Genomic DNA, 18,649 nt, shown 5'->3' on the forward strand with positions numbered 1-18,649 from the left:
TTAGAATCGGGGGCGCGCTTAATTTGAATACAAGCCGCCCCCTTGGAGATCCGCCAGGCTACGCCGGGGCATTTACACTCCGCCGTCCCAACTTACGGAGCAAGTGTTTGGGGAATACAACACTTGCTCCTGTAAGTTGGGACAGCGGAGTGTAAGTGCCTTAAGCGCAGCCCGCGAATTTTTAGAGAGAATATGGGCCATAGACTGCACAGATGGGCACCGATATGTGGCATTGATGAGCACTGATAGGGAGCACTGATGAGCACTGATAGGCGGCACTGATGGGGCTGCACTGATAATCAGAGCACTGATGATCAGTGATTTTCCATGTAAACAATGTACTGACAGACTTGCCGGTCTGTTTACATGTGATCAGCTGATCACATGGTAAAGGGCCACTGTGATTGGCCCTTTACCATGATCCGAAGGACACAGCAGCCACAAAGTGCACTGGATGCACGCCCCAGGAGGCATTGGGAGGCAGGGTTCTGGAGGGATGTCCATGGACACCCCCCCAGAACTGAAAGCCCGGGGCTCAGATGGAAGGGGGGGGGAAGAAGGTTCAGGAGGGCCCTTCATGGTTTCTTGCACTGGGGCCCTGAAGGTTCTAGTTACGCCTCTGATAGGAAGATGTTTAAGTGAAACCACCTCACCCTGTGCCATAAGTGGCAAGTTTTGGTGAGCGTGGGGGAAGGTTCATGCCGAATCGCCGTTTTGGCCATGCTACAGAGCAAATATCACAGGTAAAGGACTTTTTCCTGCATGCATTTCTCTTATATACTAAACAACAAGAATTTCATTGTTTACTTGCATACCGTAGAGAATGATCCTGTGTATTTTGGCAGGTTCCTCTTGGATACACCTAAAACGGGAAGAGTGTTATATCCTCGGTGCCTTCACGTAAGGATTAGACATGCAGAGCAAGGATCCCGTCTACCGTGATGTGAGATATAGCATTGAACGGCCAGTCTTTCACGAACAAGAATTGGGAAGAACTCAGCCTGGTCCAAACAGGACCTTAAAGTCCACCATCAGTGCAGCCAAGCACAAAATAAGGTAGGTGAAGAAAGTGGAACAAGGGGTGGAGAACATGGATTATGGCTGCAAGAGAAGCCCGGCCACGTCTTAAGCAATGGGACACATAATAAATTTCATCCTTGATAAGGAATTTTTTTGTGAACTGTGGCCCCATGAGCTAAAATAAGTACGTCTACTTACTCTTGATGTACGTGTCTAGCATAGCCTGTCAGACTTAGGGTGACCACGTGTCCCGGATTGCCTGAGACAGTCCCGCATTTTGCAGGTCTGTCCCGGGCACATTCATTCCAGGACAATGCAGTGTCCCTGAATGAATCTGACACAGCTACCCCCCGGGAAAATCTAATGCCCCCCAAAAAAGGCTGCCACATCACCGCTTTACTCACTGACAGTACTTGCCCTGGCCGGGAATGCCTGGAGGCGCACAATCCCACCCCCTGCTTGTGATTGGAGAAATCATAAATCCCACCTCTTGGGCCGGATTCAGATAGCAGTTACGACGGCGCATCTCCGGATACGTTGTCGTAACTCTTGCGGGGTCGTATCTATGCGACTGATTCATAGAATCAGTTACGCATAGATTTCCCTAAGATCCGACCGGCGTAAGTGTCTTACACTGTCGTATCTTAGGCTGCATATTTATGCTGGCCGCTAGGTGGCGCTTCCGTAGATTTACGCGAGGAATATGCAAATATGAATGGTAGTTTGGAAATGCGGTCACCCTACTGTCAGCTACAACTGAAGCTAAACTCTAGGCAAGCAAATAAATACACAACTGAAATGTAATATACAGTATAGGGGCTGTTTTGCTTGTCAATGGAAGCAGCTGCTACTGAAGTCATCTCTATCCTGTTAACATAGGCGTGCGCACAGGGTGTGCCAAGTGTGCCTGGGCACATCCTAATCACCCCATCTGTATTAGCATTATCCAGGGTTTGCACCAGGTGGGTGGTTGGGGTGCCAGTGGCCAGTGTAAATGCCCCCATTATGCAAATGCCCCCAGTGTAAATGCCCCCCCAGTGTAAATGCCCCCCCAATGTAAATGCCCCCCAAAGGCTAGGCTCAACTGTAGGAACACATTACACCTATACTTAGGATGTAACGTAATATGCTCCCAATCAACTGTCTTTCACCATCAGAGCTTCCTCCCTGTGACAGCAGGTGGCGTTATTGTGTGTTTGAGCTTTGGGGTGCACACCCTAATGCAATAAGCTGCGCACACCTATGCCTGGTAACATGTTCTTTGTACATGTAGCAAAGTCTGATTGGTTACTAATGCTGCCCCATCCTCCCCACTTCTGTGGCCTGAGAACAATTGTGCCAGTCTCCTCATTATACTACCCCGGTGACCCCCAAATAATGATATGCCAGTGATCACTCAGTGGAATCCAATGCTTTAAATACATACCAATACAATCTGTGCTGAATGAGTTGCCAGCCAACACCTATAAGTGATTAAAATACAACATTATTAACTAATATCAAAAGTGTACAAAAATATCCTTAAAGTGACACTAAAGGTTCAGTTATTTAAAAAGAAAAATAACAAACATGCCATACTTACCTCCACTATGCAGTTTGTTTTGCACAGAGTGGCCCCGATCCTCCTCTTCTGGGGTCCCACGGCGGCTCTCACGGCTCCTCCCACCAGGGCCATTTGAAGGAATTAGGGGGCCCCAAGAAAAATGGACATGGAGGCCCCCCCCCCCCCCGCACGCACAGCGCAGAACCACAGCAAGAAGAAAACCAACAGCCGGGTGGATAGAAGGGGTGATGGTGGGGCAAGATGAATCACTAGTGCCCCAGAATAGCATGAAATATACAGGAGGAAAGAAGAGGAGCGAGGAAAGAAGAGGAGCGAGGAAAGAAGAGGAGCTCGGCCACGCTACAGCCTGAAAGGGGAAGTTGGGGGCCCCAGGCCAGCTCGGGGCCCCAAGCAATTGTTTGCTTTGCCTGTCCTGTAGCGATGGGCCTGCTCCCCACAATAGGTAACCACCTCTGGGAAGCTCTCTCCCGCAAGGGGTTACCTTGCGGGCACGCTCCCGTGTCATACACTCGGCGTCCATAACCGCCGAGTGTAGGACTCGGCCCCTGCACCCGTGTCATTGGATTTGATTGACAGCAGCGGGAGCCAATGGCTGCGCGCTGCTATCAATCTATCCAATGAAGAGCCAAGAAGCCGTGGAAAGAGCGATGCGGGATTGCGCCCACGCAAATTCGGGGCTCAGGTAAGTAAAACGGGGGGGGGCGGCCATCAGGAGGCCCCTTACACAGCTTTAGGCATGGGCCCCCTGCAGCAGAGAACCGACGGGGGGGTGCTGCCACCTCAAATTGAGAAGCGGGGGGGCCGTGAATTGAGAAAAAAGAGGTGGTAGCCATCCTGGGCCCTTTAATAAAAAGAAAAAAGAAATAATAATGATTTGGCACTGCGTTGCTTTAACTGACAATTGCACGGTTTTGCGACGTTGTACCCAAATAAAATTGATGTCCTTTTTTGCCCACAAATAGAGCTTTCTTTTGGTGGTATTTGATCACCTCTGCATTTTTTTTTTTTTAGCGCTATAAACAACAAAACAAAAACTTAAATTTAAAAAAATATATATATTTTTTACTTTCTGCTATAAAGCATACCAAATAAAATAAAATAAATGTAAAAAATGAAATTTCTTCATCAATTTAGGCCAATTTGTATTCTGCTACATATTTTTGGTAAAACAAAAAATCCCAAAAAGTGTGTATTTATTGGTTTGTACAAAAGTTATAGGCCCAGATTCTCGTAGGAGATACGACGGCGTATCTCCAGATACGCCGTCGTATCTCTGAGTCTGAGCCGTCGTATCTTGGCGCCTGATTCAAAGAATCAGATACACCAGAATTTGTATAGGATACGACCAGCGTAAGTCTCCTACGCCGTCGTATCTTAACTGCATATTTACGCTGGCCGCTAGGTGCGTGTACGCTAATTTACGCCTAGAAATATGTAAATCAGCTAGATACGCCTATTCAGGAACGTACGCCCGGCCCCAGTACAGTATCTCAGGAAACTCCATCGTATCTCTGTTTTTTGACCCGCGTATCTATGCGAGTGATTCCTAGAATCATTTTCGCATAGATACGCTGTAGATCCGACAGATGGAAGTCACTTACACTGTCGGATCTTAAATGTAATTCGCCGCCGGCCGCTAGGTGACGTTTACGTTCAGGTCTCATTTGTTTATGCAAATAAGCTTGATACGCCGATTCCCGAACGAAATCGTGTCGCATAACCGTCGCTTACGTCGTTTGCGTAAGTGTAAGGTTACCCCTGCTATATGAGGGGTAACCTTACGCCAGTCCGACGTATGCCATGTTAAGTATGGCGTCGGGTCCGCGTCGTCTTTTCCCGTCGGGTACGTCGTTTTCGTAAGTCGTTCTTGAATACGACTTTACGTCAATGACGCACACGTCGGCGTTATTGACGTTTTCCGCCGAGAACTGGAGCATGCGCACTGGGCTATTTTTAGCCCAGCGCATGCGCAGTTCGATCGGCACAGGGGCATGCTTAATTTAAATATAAGCCGCCCCCTTTGAATTACGCGGGGATACGCCGGGCCTTTTACACTACGCAAACTACGGAGCAAGTGTTTGGGGAATACAGCACTTGCTCCTGTAAGTTGGGGCGGCGTAGTGTAAATAGCTTAAGCGACGCCGCCGCAGGATCTTAGAGAATCTGGCCCCTTGACCTTTTTTCCCCTTTTTTATAAGTCATCACATTCCCTCTGTTCTCAGCTGCATAGGAGCTGGGGGAGGAGAAGCAGCAGCACACTAACCTTGCCAGTCATAGTCACTTGTTCTGTTTTACTATAAGAAGTGTCCGGCGGAGTGAGACTATTTTCCCAGCATCTTGCCATGATTGTCCTCTGTTCTGCAGATGTTCCAGGTCAGCAGCCAAGGCCTTGTTGTTTCAGTTCCTCCCAATTCTGCAATGGCTGCCGCACTATCCCGTCAAGGAATGGCTCCTGGGGGACATTGTGTCTGGGGTCAGTGTGGGGATCCTGCAACTTCCACAAGGTAATATTTTCCAGTTATCAACACAATACATGATATATTTCAACAGGCATATAGATTTGTTTTTTCCATCTGCACAAGAACCCTAAAATGAGGAGAACTTAGCCCCCCGACCATCGAAAGTGGAACTAAATCTTGCCAGTGTTCAGCATCTACCTGCTCCTTGCCTGTGTCTAGTACCTCCCTGCCCTTTGCCTGTGTTTAGTCCCTCCCTGCCCTTTGCCTGTGTCTAGTCCCTCCCTGCCCTTTGCCTGTGTCTAGTCCCTCCCTGCCCTTTGCCTGTGTCTAGTCCCTCCCTGCCCTTTGCCTGTGTCTAGTCCCTCCCTGCCCTTTGCCTGTGTCTAGTCCCTCCCTGCCCTTTGCCTGCCTGTGTTTAGTACCTTCCTGCCATTTGCCTGTGTCTAGTATCTCTCTGCCCTTTGCCTGCCTGTGTCTAGTATCTCCCTGCCCTTTGCCTGCCTGTGTCTAGTATCTCCCTGCCCTTTGCCTGCCTGTGTTTAGTACCTCCCTGTCCCTCGCCTATGTTTAGTATCTTACTGCCCCTCGCCTGTGTTTAGTGCCTTCCTGCCCCTCCCCTGTGTTTAGTACCTTCCTGCCCCTTGCTTATGTCTGGTACCTCCCTGCCCTTTGCCTATGTCTAGTACCTCCCTGTCGCTTGCCTGTGTTAAGTTCCTCCCTGCCCTTTACCTGTGTTTAGTACCTTCCTGCCCCTCGTGTGTGTTTAGTACCTTCCTGCCCCTCCCCCATGTTTAGTACCTTCCTGCCCCTTGCCTATGTCTAGTACCTCCCTGCCCTTTTCCTGTGTTTAGTACCTCACTGCCCCTTGCCTGTGTTCAGTATCTCCCTGACCTTTGCCCGTGTTTAGTACCTCCCTGACCTTTGCCCGTGTTTAGTACCTCCCTGCCGCTTGCCTGTGTTTCGTACCTTCTTGCCCTTTGGCTGTGTTCAGTACCTCCCTTTACCCTTTGCCTGTGTTTCGTACCTCCCTGCCCCTTGCCTGTGTTTGGTATTTCCTTTCCCCTTGCCTGTGTTTGGTATTTCCCTGCCCCTTTGCCTGTGTTTGGTATTTCCCTGCCCCTTTGCCTGTGTTTGGTATTTCCCTGCCCCTTTGCCTATGTTTGGTATCTCCCTGCCCCTTTGCCTGTGTTTGGTATCTCCCTGCCCCTTTGCCTGTGTTTGGTATTTCCCTGCCCCTTTGCCTGTGTTTGGTATTTCCCTGCCCCTTTGCCTATGTTTGGTATCTCCCTGCCCCTTTGCCTGTGTTTGGTATCTCCCTGCCCCTTTGCCTGTGACCCTCCTCGCTCCTCCATTTCTTCCAATGTGCAAGCAGCTAACCGTATTTGTAAACACATTTATTATTTTCCAAAAGATACATAGTTGCATTTTATTTATATTTTTTTATATCTGCCTGGAGTTCAGCTTTAAGTTAAACCATTTATAATAGGAGAAACAGATGGGGGAAAATAGCTTGGCATCCCCAAAAGGTTAACAGAAACTTATTTTATCCCGGCAGAAGTGCTGCCATCGATTTTTGGCAAATAACAACATGGCAGACTCACCGTACACACAGTCTGTTTATGGTTCACTTTCTGGTTGGGTTCAGCCTGGCTCTCTCTGCTTTTGTTTCCAACAGGTTTGGCGTATGCCCTCCTGGCCGGCGTGCCACCCGTTTTTGGCTTATATTCTTCCTTTTTCCCGGTGTTTGTTTATTCTATTTTTGGCACATCACGGCATGTTTCCATAGGTAAGTGAAAAATAAAATCCTAAAATAGCCAATGAAATCAAGCATTGTTTGCAAATGGATTGGTGGTTATTCTTTTGTTGTTTTCGGATACTTGTAGCTAGATTCAGGTAGCCCCGCGCAACTTTACGGCGGCGTAGCGGATCGTATTTACGCTACGCCGCCTTAAGTCAGAGAGCCAAGTACTGTATTCTCAAAGTACTTGCCTCCTAACTTACGGCGGCGTAGCGTAAATGCGGCGGGCGCAAGCGTGCCTAATTCAAAATAGGCTGAGGGGGCGTGTTTTATGATAATTTCGTTTGACCTGACGTGATTGACGTTTTTTTGGAACAGCGCATGCGCCGTCCGCCTACATTTCCCAGTGTGCATTGCGGCTAAGTACGCCGCACGGTCCTATTGATTTCGACGTGGACGTAAATGACGTAAATCCCTATTCACGGACGACTTACGCAAACGACGTAAAATTTTCGAATTTCGAAGCGGGAACGGCGGCCATACTTTAACATTGGCTACGCCACCTAGGGGGCATCTTTTATATTTAGTCTGCCTATCTCTTACGAAAACGGCGTATCTGTACTGCGTCGGCCGGGCGTATGTTCGTAAATAGGCGTATCTAGTGATTTACATATTCTACGCCGACCGCAATGGAAGCGCCACCTAGCGTCCAGCCTAAATTTTGCACCCCAAGATAAGACGGCGCAGGCCGTGGTATCTTAGATAGGTTTAAGTGTATCTCTGTTTGAGAATACACTTAAACTTAGGTCGGCGCAGATTCCGAGTTAGGTCGGCGTATCTACTGATACGCCGACCCAACTCTACCTGAATCTAGCTATTGGTGTATACTAGACAGATAAATCCTCGGTCAGTTCCTTCTATTTCTCTGGGACTCTCTGGGACTCTATTGCATAGCTCCCAACTGTCCTTTCGAGGAACTGTCCCTGATTTGAAACAAACTCCCTCTATCCCTCTTTCCTCCTCATTTGTCCCTCATTTTGGTCTGATCTCTATAGTTGTATATAAAATGCACTTTTTATCTTTCAAAAAGTGTTTCCCAGCGCTAAACCTTTCATCCAAATGATAAATTGCTGCATTTGTAAATTTTAAAAGCCAAATAAAGGAATAGTAGAGGTAAAAAAAAGTCCCTTGTGGATTTATTTAACCTTTTTTGGGGTTAATTCTCCTTTAAGGGGGTGTGGCAGGGGGTGTGTCCTATGCCTACATACATTTGCTAGTAGGTGTCCCTCATTCCCATCTCAAAATGTTGGGAGGTATGCTATTGCATACCTGCTGTGCTCACTATGAGGGGTTCCCATCATCCCCGCACTGGGTTCACAGGTCTGCACACCTGCTGTACCCATTGTGAGGGGTTCCCACCATCCTTGTATTGAGTTCTCAGGTCTACACACCTGCTGTGCCCATTATGAGGGACCCTCACCATCCCTGTGCCAAGTTCCTGGGTCGTTACACCTGCTGTGCCCATTATGAGAGGTTACCACCATCCCTGTTGCATTTATATAAAATATTTAGATTGTGACCGATTTTTCTTTTTAGAGGGAAATCCCTTTATAATGGACATTGGCCCGGATTCACATACATTGGCGCATAGTTATGCCGGCGTAGCGTATCGAATATACGCTACGCCTACGTAGCGCAGAGCGGCGAGCACAGTATTCACAAAGCACTTGCTCCCTAATCTACGCTGGGTTCCCTCAGGGTAACTCGTCGTAAGTGGCAGTGGGCATTTGCCATGCTAATGAGGCGTGACCCCATGTAAATGATGTACTGAGCATCATAAAGATACGAATAACGTACGGCGCATGCGCCGTCCCGTGGAAGCACCCCAGTGCGCATGCGCAGAATCACGTCGAAACTACTCCCTAAGATACGTCGAATCACTGCCTACGATGTGAACGTAACCTACGCCCAGCCCTATTCACATACTACTACGTAACCGACGTAAAATACGACGGCTGTTCCCTGGTCCATACCTTTGCATGCGTTGCGCCTCCTATATGGGGAATAACTTTACCCTGGACGTACGACTTACGCAAACCGCGTATATGATGAGCCGGGCGCAACTACGTTTGTGAATCGGCGTATCTCCCTCAATGAGGCGGCCAGCGTAAATATGCGCCCACGATACGCCAACGTAGGAAAGTTACGTCGGTCGGAAGAAGCCTATTTTCAGGCGTATCTAGTTCTGTGGGCACGGCGCACAGATACGACGGCGCATAGTTACACTTACGCGGCGTATCTCGAGATACGTCGGCGTAAGTGCTACGTGAATCCGGGCCGTTGTGTTAAATTGGATTTGCTGCAATATACAGTAGGAACCTAAATTGTACATATTCTGTATTTCCAGGAACCTTTGCGGTGGTCTCCATCATGGTTGGCAGCGTTACAGAATCTCTGGTTCCTAATGACAACTTCATAATCCCAGGGAATGATACAATCATTGACATGGTAGCCAGGGACAAAGCTCGAGTAGAGCTGGTGGCTGCCATGACATTGCTGGTAGGATTGTTTCAGGTAAGGATAAGTAGGTTTGGCAATTAACATGGCCGTTTTTTTGGATCTGTCCAGATATGCTAAAGCCGCGTACACACGATCAGTTTTCTCGTCAGGAAAACTGTCATGTTTTCTCTTGGACGAGAAAACTGGCCATGTAGTAGGCTCTCCAGCAGTTTTCCTGACCCAAAAAAAACATGCTCTAAATTTTTCTCGTCGCGAATCGCGCCGTTTTTTTGCTCTGCAGTTTTCCCATAGGGAAACACTGCTAGGGAGCCTACGCACAGACGGCTACAATAAATATCATCAGTAGATTCAGGTAATATCCGGGTGTGTACAAACTGTGAGCTGTAGCAGGACCGGGATGCCGAAGGTTACAAAGGACTGTATTATGGCCAAAAACACAGACAAAGGACATCCTTCCAAAACTTTTATTTTTTTCAAAATTTCCTTTTTTTTTTTGCAAAAAATAAAAAACCCAGTGGTGATTAAAGCAGAGGTTCACCCTAAAACATTTTTCTAACATTACATTGTGCTCACTTGCAACATTGACAGTATGCGGTTTTTTTTTTTTTGCTGTACATACCGTCGTATAGCTATTCCCCCCCTCCCCCCGGCTTCCTGGTAGTGGCTCCCGCGGGAGTGGGCGTTCCTATGCAGCAGGTAAGTGATTGACGTGATGACAAAACTACCCCCCCCCCCGTCGCATAAGGAGCGTCACGAGTTGCCGAAAGAAGCCGAACTGCGTGGCGGCTCTATACGGTGTCTGCGCACCGACGTTCGGCTTCTTTCGGCAACTCGTGACGCTCCTTATGCGACGGGGGGGTTGTTTTTGTCATCACGTCAATCACTTACCTACTGCATAGGAACGTCTAGTCCCGCGGGAGCCACTACCCGGAAGTCAGGGGGGGGGGGGGGAATAGCTATACGACGGTATGTACAGCAAAAAAAAAAAGAAAAACGCATAGGGCCAGATTCACGTAGCTCAGCGGATCTATAGATCCGCTCGATCTACGTGAATTAAGATCCGCTCCCGCAAGTTTAGGAGGCAAGTGGCTAATTCACAAACCACTTACCTCCAAACTTGCGACGGCGGATCCTAAATCCCCCGGCGGAATTCTAATTCCGCGGCTAGGGGAGTGTACTATTTAAATCAGGCGCGTTCCCGCGCCGATTTAAATGCGCATGCGCCATCCGGGGAATTTCCCGGCGTGCATTGCTCCCACTGACGTCGCTAGGACGTCAGTGGTTTCGACGCTTACGTAAACGACGTCCGTCCGTATTCGAGAACGACTTACGCAAACGACGTTAAAAAATTCAAAATTCGACGCGGGAACGCCGGCTATACTTAACATTGGCTGCGTCTGATAAAAGAAGGGGTAAGTATACGCCGGGAAAGCCGCTACGGAAACGTCGTAAGAAGACTGCGTCGGGTCCGCGTACGTTCGTGAATTTGCGTATCTCGCTGATTTACATATTATTTATCGCAAATCAGCGGGAACTCCCCCGGCGCCATTTTTAAATGGAAAAAAAGATCCGACAGTGTAACACAGTGTAACACTGTCAGATCTTAGTCCTATCTATGCGTATCTGATTCTATGAATCAGGCGCATAGATAGGACCAGTGTAAGTCAGAGATACGACGGTGTATCTGTAGATACACCGTCATATCTCTTTGTGAATCTGGCCCATACTGTCAATGTTGCAAGTGAGCACAATGTAATGTTAGAAAAATGTTTTAGGGTGAACCTCCGCTTGAAATACCACCAAAAGAAAACTCTGTGTGGAAGAATATGATAAAAATGATATTCAATGGCAATCGTTCTATTGCCTACAGATTATACAAAGTGCAAATCTCCCCAAAAAAAACACACAAAAAAAAAAAAAAAAGATCATATTTTTTATACTTTTATAAATGCATGAAAAGTGAGGTCACCACCCTGCCTCTCCACTTTTGCATTAGTTGTCTAATGTGGTGATCTCCGGCTTCTAGATGGATCCCACAAGTATAATACACGTATAGTTTTATTGCACAAAGGTGGACCAATGTAACTACCGTATATAAAAATATTTATATCTGGAATTCTGGAGCCTCTTTACAATGCGCAACTGCTGTATTCTTTAGGGGCACCCCCAATGTATATAGTGGTGAATTTGTAAGCTTGCCTGCATTCTCCATTTCCCATATTACGGTAAGTAAATATGTTGAGTCACATTATAAAAGTACGTTTCTAAATCTTCTATATCTTTGGCAGGTGATTCTAGGTCTAGTGCAGTTTGGATTTGTGGTCACGTACCTCTCGGAGCCCCTGGTTCGGGGGTATACCACTGCCGCCACCATCCATGTCACCGTGTCTCAGCTGAAACATATCTTTGGCCTTCCGCTAAGTGAGAGGTCACAGCCATTGTCTCTCATTTACGTGAGTTTTTTACTTCGTTCTTTCCAAGCTAGAAAAGCAGACACAGAAGTGTGAGATATAATGTACAACTGACCATTGTGAACAGAAATGATTACTAATTGCACTGCATGCAGATAAATGTTTTGAGTCTCACTGCTTGAACAATAGCAGGGTCAGTAAAGTCAATATATGGCCTCCAGTGGCGGTTGGTGCTCCAAATTTTTGAGGGGGTGCAAACAAACTGACAAATTCTGAAAAAAAGGCGCCCCATCAATTGCAGCCTCACTGTGCCCATCAAACGCAGCCACTGTGCCCCATCAAACGCTCCCAATGTACCCCATAAAATGCTCCCACTGTGCTCCATAAAAAATTCTGCCACTGTGCCATCAAATGCTCCCACTGTGCCCATCGAATGCTCCCACTGTGCCTTCAAATGCTCCCACTGTGCCCATCGAATGGTCCTACTGTGCCCATCGAATGCTCCCACTGTGCCATCAAATGCTCCCACTGTGCGCATCGAATGGTCCCACTGTGCCCATCGAATGCTCCCACTGTGCCCATCGAATGCTCCCACTGTGCGCATCGAATGGTCCCACTGTGCCCATCGAATGCTCCCACTGTGCCCATCGAATGCTCCCACTGTGCCATCAAATGCTCCCACTGTGCGCATCGAATGGTCCCACTGTGCCCATTGAATGCTCCCACTGTGCCCAACGAATGCTGCCGCTATGCCGCCCCCGCTCGCTGTCTGCCCGGCACTTACCCTGTCTCGGTGGCGCAGCAGGTGACGGCGGCGGTTGGCCAGCGGTGTCCTTCATGCTCCTCCATGTCCTCGATTGCTTTCTCCCGTCCACTCCTATAAATGGACGCCTGATAGGCGTCCAATCACAGCGCCTGCAGTTTCAGCCAATCAGGAGATGGGTAACAGACCCGAGCACCTGATTGGCGAAGAGGCGGTTCAGTGTTAGGAAAGCGAATATTCATTTGCTTTTCTAACGCAGCTGGGTGAACTGCGAGCGCCAAGCATTTCGCTCGCTGTTCTGTGCTTCAAAAACACCCCCCCACCGCTGTAATTCAAGCGCCCGGCGCCCTTAAAGGGGACGGGTGCCTGAAATGGGGGCAGAATTGGCGGCCATAGATTCATGCATGAATCTATCTATCTATAGCTGATAGAGGGGGTGGCTGGAGAGAGGGGGCGGCGCCTGTGCACCCTTATGGACGCACCGCCACTGATAGCCTTTACATGGTTTTGTAGTCCCTCTGTCCCGGATCCATGGGCTGCTTAGAAGTGAAGTTAGCAGAATGTGTGAAGTCTTCAGGCCTGTCCTGTGGCCATCAGGATATGCTGGCTGACTGGCAGTGGATCTATTGATCTCTGTATTACATCACATAGACTAGAGCATTCACTTCCAGCCAGCCAGCCGGGGTACTCTGCTGGACAGATGCTGTGGACAAACTAATATCTCCTGTCGGGGCAAAGGTGGCATGTGGGCCGAAGTTTGGAGACCCCTGCTACATACCTCCCAACTTTCTGAGATGGGAATGAGGGACACCTATCAGAAAAAGTATGCAGGCATAGGACACACCCCTTGTCACACCCCCTTACAGGAGAATTGTACAAAAAAACAAGATTGGTTAACCCCACAAGTGCTTTTTTACCACTACTTGTGGAATTTACAAATGCAGCAATTTAGAAATCAAATGAAAGGTTTAGCGCTGGGAAACACTTTTTGATAGATAAAAAGTGCATTTTATATACAACTATACAGATCAGACCAAAATGAAGGACAAATGAGGAGGAAAGAGGGACAGAGGGACATTTCTCCAAATCTGGGACAGTCCCTTGAAATCAGGGACAGTTTGGAGCTATGCCTGCTGTAATGAGTAAGACCTGAAATACAAATTGTCTTCTCTTCTTCAGAGCTTAATCAGCCTTTTCCGAAGAATCCACAAGACAAATATCGGGACTCTAGTTGTCAGCCTCATTGCCTTGGTGTGCCTCTTTGCCGTGAAGGAAGTTAATCAAAGGCTGCGTGCTAAACTGTGCATGCCCATCCCTATCGAACTGATTGTGGTAAGTGAATTGACTTATTGAAGAAAATTGGCAACATTTAAAGTCTAGGGTTGCTCCGATACCAGTTTTTTGAGACCGAGTACAAGTACTGATACTTTTTTTCAAGTACTCGTCAATACCGATACTTTTTTTTGAATGTCATGTGACAGTGGCGTTTTTTTTTTTTTTTTACACAATTTTTTTTTTACTATTTTTTTTACAGTGATTTTTTTTTTTTTGAGGGGGGGTAGTGGATTGTCAGTGTGTTTTATTTTTATTTTTTTATTATTATTTACATTTAATTTTTTACATATTGTATTGCAATTTTTTTTTTAATTAGCCCTGTTGGGTGGGGGGGGGGGGGCTTTGGTGATATATCAGGGGTCTTAACAGACCTCTGACATCTCCCCTTTAAGACAGAGAAAGGGACTAAGGACACAGGTTCCCTGTCCCTTTCTCTGCAGCCTCCGCTGAAATGAATAGAGAGAAGCTTCTCTCCATTCATAAACTAAGCATCGTAAACACAGGTTACGATGCTCAGTTATGTGAATGGACAGAGTCATGATCACTGGCTCCTACCCTTGCTCTCCATCCTGACAGATCGAGGGGGGAAGGAGGCACGGAGGGGGACAATACAGGACGGGGGGAGAGCGGCACGGAGGGGAACAAGACAGCACAGGGGGAGAGTGGCACGGAGGGGAATAATACAGCACGGGGGAAGAGAGGCATGGAGGGGACAATACAGCACGGGGGAAGAGCGGCACGGAGGGGGACAAGACAGCAGAGGGGGAGAAGACAGCACGGGGGGAGAGCGGCACGGAGCGGGAGAAGACAGCAGGGGGGAGAGCGGCACGGAGAAAACTTGTAACTCCCCCCACCACCCAATACCTGACTGCCCAGGTATCGGGTGAAGCATCGGAGCATTTCAGCTGAGTACAAGTACTCAGGAAATGCTCGGTATCGGTACCGATACCGATACTAGTATCGGTATCGGGACATCCCTAAATTTAAACAAAAGAAAAATATTTTTTTAAAGAAAACATGACAACATGGACAACATGGGACAATACAGGACGGGGGGAGAGCGTCACGGAGGGGAACAAGACAGCACAGGGGGAGAGTGGCACGAAGGGGGATAATACAGCACGGGGGGAGAGCGGCACAGAGGGGACAATACAGCACGGGGGGAGAGCGGCACGGAGGGGGATAATACAGCACGGGGGGAGAGCGGCACAGAGGGGACAATACAGCACGGGGGAGAGCAGCACGGAGGGGGATAATACAGCACGGGGGGAGAGCGGCACAGAGGGGACAATACAGCACGGGGGGAGGGGGACAAGACAGCACAGGGGGAGAGCGGCACGGAGGGGGAGAAGACAGCACGGGGGGAGAGCGGCATGGAGCGGGAGAAGACAGCACGCCGGGAGAGCGGCACAGAGGGGGACACGACAGCAGGGGGGAGAGCGGCACGGAGAAAACTTGTAACTCCCCCCACCACCCAATACCTGACTGCCCAGGTATCGGGTGAAGCATCGGAGCATTTCAGCCGAGTACAAGTACTCGGGAAACGCTCGGTATCGAGGAGACAGGAGGAGACACAGTGAAGACGCTCTGGCTTCTTTTATCTGGGTGCTGCTGCAGCGGCCAGAGAAGGAGAGGAGGTGGGTGGACTTGGAGCGTCATGGTCTGGGGCTGCATTAATGCTGCCGGCACTGGGGAGCTACAGATCATTGAGGGAACCATGAATGCCAACATGTGACATACTGAAGCAGAGCATGATCCCCTCCCTTCAGAGACTGGACTGCAGGGCAGTATTCCAACACAACGACCCCAAACACACCTCCAAGACGACCACTGCCTTGCTAAAGAAGCTGAGGGTAAAGGTGATGGACTGGCCAAGCATGTCTCCAGACCTAAACCCTATTGGGCATCTGTGGGACATCCTCAAACGGAAGGTGGAGGAGCGCAAGGTCTCCAACATCCAGAGGCGTACTAAGTGGGGGGCGAGGGGGGCGGGCCGCACCGGGTGCCACACGCTGGGAGGGGTGTCAGGCCGGCGCCCCCCCTCCGACTGGAGCGGAGGCATCAGGCTGGTTTAGGCAGCGCAGCGGCAGGCGCCCCCCTCCGCAACTGAAGCGGAGATAGTGAGGCAGATTTAGGCAGCTGCAGGCACCAACCCCCGCTCCCCTCCGCGACGGAAGCGGAGACAGTGAGGCTGAGCTGGCGCCGCGGGTTGAGGCAGCGGCGCGTGATGACAGAAGTAGGTAGTGGCTCGCTTTGAGGGGGTGTGAGCTGCACCTGAGTGACACCCGTCGGATCCCGCCCTTGCTTCCTTGGTCGTGGCTCTGATCAGTCTCGGCCAGGGCTGGACTCGAGCAGTGTAAAGACGCCTCCCCCTCCTCCTGCATGTCTACACAGGGGGAGGGGACCAGACCAGTCTGTGCATGTCTGTCTGTGCATGTCGCGATCATGAGGTACATTATGGTACTACTGAATGGGGGGAATCTGTCCTTAAGGGGGGGGAATCTGTCCTGACGGGGGGAGCTTGTACTGAAAGGGGGAGGGGGAATCTGTACTGAATGGTGGGGGGGATGTGTATTGAATGGGAGGGGGGGGAGCTGTACTGAATAGGGGGGAAGCTGTACGGAATGGGGGGATCTGTACTGTAGGGGGGTGGGTCTGCACTGAATGGGGGGGTGTCTGCACTGTAGGGGGGTCTGTGTAACATGCAGGGGGTCCATAACTGTTAGGGGGGTGTCTGCGTAATATACAGGCGTCCAGAGCTGTGGGGGGGGGGGGTGCTGTGTAATGTAAAGGGGTCCAGAGGTGCAAGGTACTGTGTAATGTAAAGGGGTCCAGAGGTGTAGGGTGCTGTGTAATGTAAAAGGGTCCAGAGGTGTAGGGTGCTGTGTAATGTAAAAGGGTCTAGAGGTGCAGGGTGCTGTGTAATGTAAAAGGGTCTAGAGGTGCAGGGTGCTGTGTAATGTAAAAGGGTCTAGAGGTGCAGGGTGCTGTGTAATGTAAAAGGGTCTAGAGGTGTAGGGTGCTGTGTAATGTAAAAGGGTCTAGAGGTGCAGGGTGCTGTGTAATGTAAAAGGGTCTAGAGGTGCAGGGTGCTGTGTAATGTAAAAGGGTCTAGAGGTGTAGGGTGCTGTGTAATGTAAAAGGGTCTAGAGGTGCAGGGTGCTGTGTAATGTAAAAGGGTCCAGAGGTGTAGGGTGCTGTGTAATGTAAAGGGGTCCAGAGGTGTAGGGTGCTGTGTAATGTAAAATGGTCTAGAGGTGTAGGGTGCTGTTTAATGTAAAAGGGTCTAGAGGTGCGGGGTGCTGTGTAATGTTAATGTAAAGGGGTCCAGAGGTGCAGTTGTGGAGAGGGGTACACAGTAGTGACAAAGAGATATTTAAGGATGCAGAGGTGTGCAGGGGACACATTGGGACATTACATTATTACATTTTAAGGTGGGGGGGGTGCCAGATTTAGGATCCGCCCCGGGTGCCAAATGCTCTAGGTACGCCCCTGCCAACATCCACCAGCTCTGTGATGTCATCATGGAGGAGGGGAAGAGGACTCCAGTGACAACCTGTGAAGCTCTGGTGAACTTCATGCCCAAGAGGGTTAGGACAGTGCTGGAAAATAATGGTGGCCACACAAAATATTGACACTTTGGCCCAATTTGGACATTTTCACTTAGGGGTGTACTCACTTTTGTTGCCAGCAGTTTAGACATTCATGGCTGTGTGTTGAGTTATTTTGAGGGGACAGCAAATGTACACTGTTATACAAGCTGTACACTCACTACACAACATTGTAGCAAAGTGTCATTTCTTCAGTGTTATCACACGAAAAGATAGAATAAAATATTTACAAAAATGTGAGGGGTGTACTTACTTTTATGGGATACTGTATGTACGTTCATTGGTGTAAGCTGTAACTATGTTAAAAATCCTGGAATTCTTCTACAATGCCATTTATACTTTATCTATAAAATTACATCAGCCATCAAGAACTTTTTTGTAATATTTCACTTCTTGTCCCCCCCCCCTCCCCTCCCCCAGCTCGTAATCTCCACAGCGGTATCATATGGAATTAATCTTCAAGCAAATTACGGGATTGGTATTGTGGGCGATATTCCTACAGGGTATGTGTTCTAGGAAGAATTGTGATAACATAATGCTGAATCCTTGAAAACAATGAACTCCCTGTGTGGCTCATATTGCTGAATGAATGCACAATGAAATGCAGAGCTCCCTCTATTGGTTAATTTGCAAATCTCTCAATTTAATTCAATGACAAAAATATGGAAGTGCGTGTGATGATACAGTCACATCCAAAACTGCTTAATGGTAATACTCAGTGAAGGCGCTCATTGGAAATACGTGATCGATTTCCTATCGGATTAAATTCGGGTTCCTTTTATTCAATACGTCTTAAATGCCAACTGTTTGGTGGAATCATTAAACGCAGATTTTTATCTCTTTTTGTTTTATTTACAGACTGGTAGTACCGACGGTTCCTGACCCTAACCTGTTCATGAATGTGGTCGGCAATGCCTTTGCCATTGCTGTGGTTGGATACGCCATCACCATCTCTCTGGGCAAAATGTTCGCTACAAAACACGGATATAAAGTGGACAGCAACCAGGTGAAGGTTTTTCTTCAAATATCTGGGAATTGATCACACTGAGTCTTTTATCTATAAAGTGTCCGAGAAGACGGTGTTCTCCATAGCAACCAGTCAGCGTCCGCCGTTCTCTTACAGTGGTTCCCATAGCAACCAGTCAGCATCGTCCGTTCTCTCACTATGTTTCCTATAGCAACCAATCAGCACCCTCCATTATCTCTCAGTGTTCCCCATAGCAACCAG

The 18,649-nt window shown here is 48.7% G+C and overlaps 1 protein-coding gene across 1 annotated transcript in view; it reads left to right on the plus strand.

Annotated features, from left to right (window-relative positions):
- Positions 1-875: 875 nt before the first annotated feature.
- LOC120945082 (solute carrier family 26 member 6-like) overlaps positions 876-18,649 on the plus strand; it is a 40,199-nt gene continuing 22,425 nt past the window's right edge. The window contains exons 1-8 of the mRNA XM_040358945.1: positions 876-1,056; positions 4,949-5,088; positions 6,719-6,829; positions 9,189-9,355; positions 11,590-11,754; positions 13,655-13,807; positions 17,842-17,924; positions 18,280-18,427. Coding sequence (XP_040214879.1) covers positions 914-1,056; positions 4,949-5,088; positions 6,719-6,829; positions 9,189-9,355; positions 11,590-11,754; positions 13,655-13,807; positions 17,842-17,924; positions 18,280-18,427 — 1,110 coding nt within the window. The 5' untranslated portion in view covers positions 876-913. The remainder of the gene's footprint in view (positions 1,057-4,948; positions 5,089-6,718; positions 6,830-9,188; positions 9,356-11,589; positions 11,755-13,654; positions 13,808-17,841; positions 17,925-18,279; positions 18,428-18,649) is intronic.

The sequence above is a fragment of the Rana temporaria genome, chromosome 7 (genome assembly GCF_905171775.1).
Source record: "Rana temporaria chromosome 7, aRanTem1.1, whole genome shotgun sequence".
NCBI classification, from domain to species: domain Eukaryota; kingdom Metazoa; phylum Chordata; class Amphibia; order Anura; family Ranidae; genus Rana; species Rana temporaria.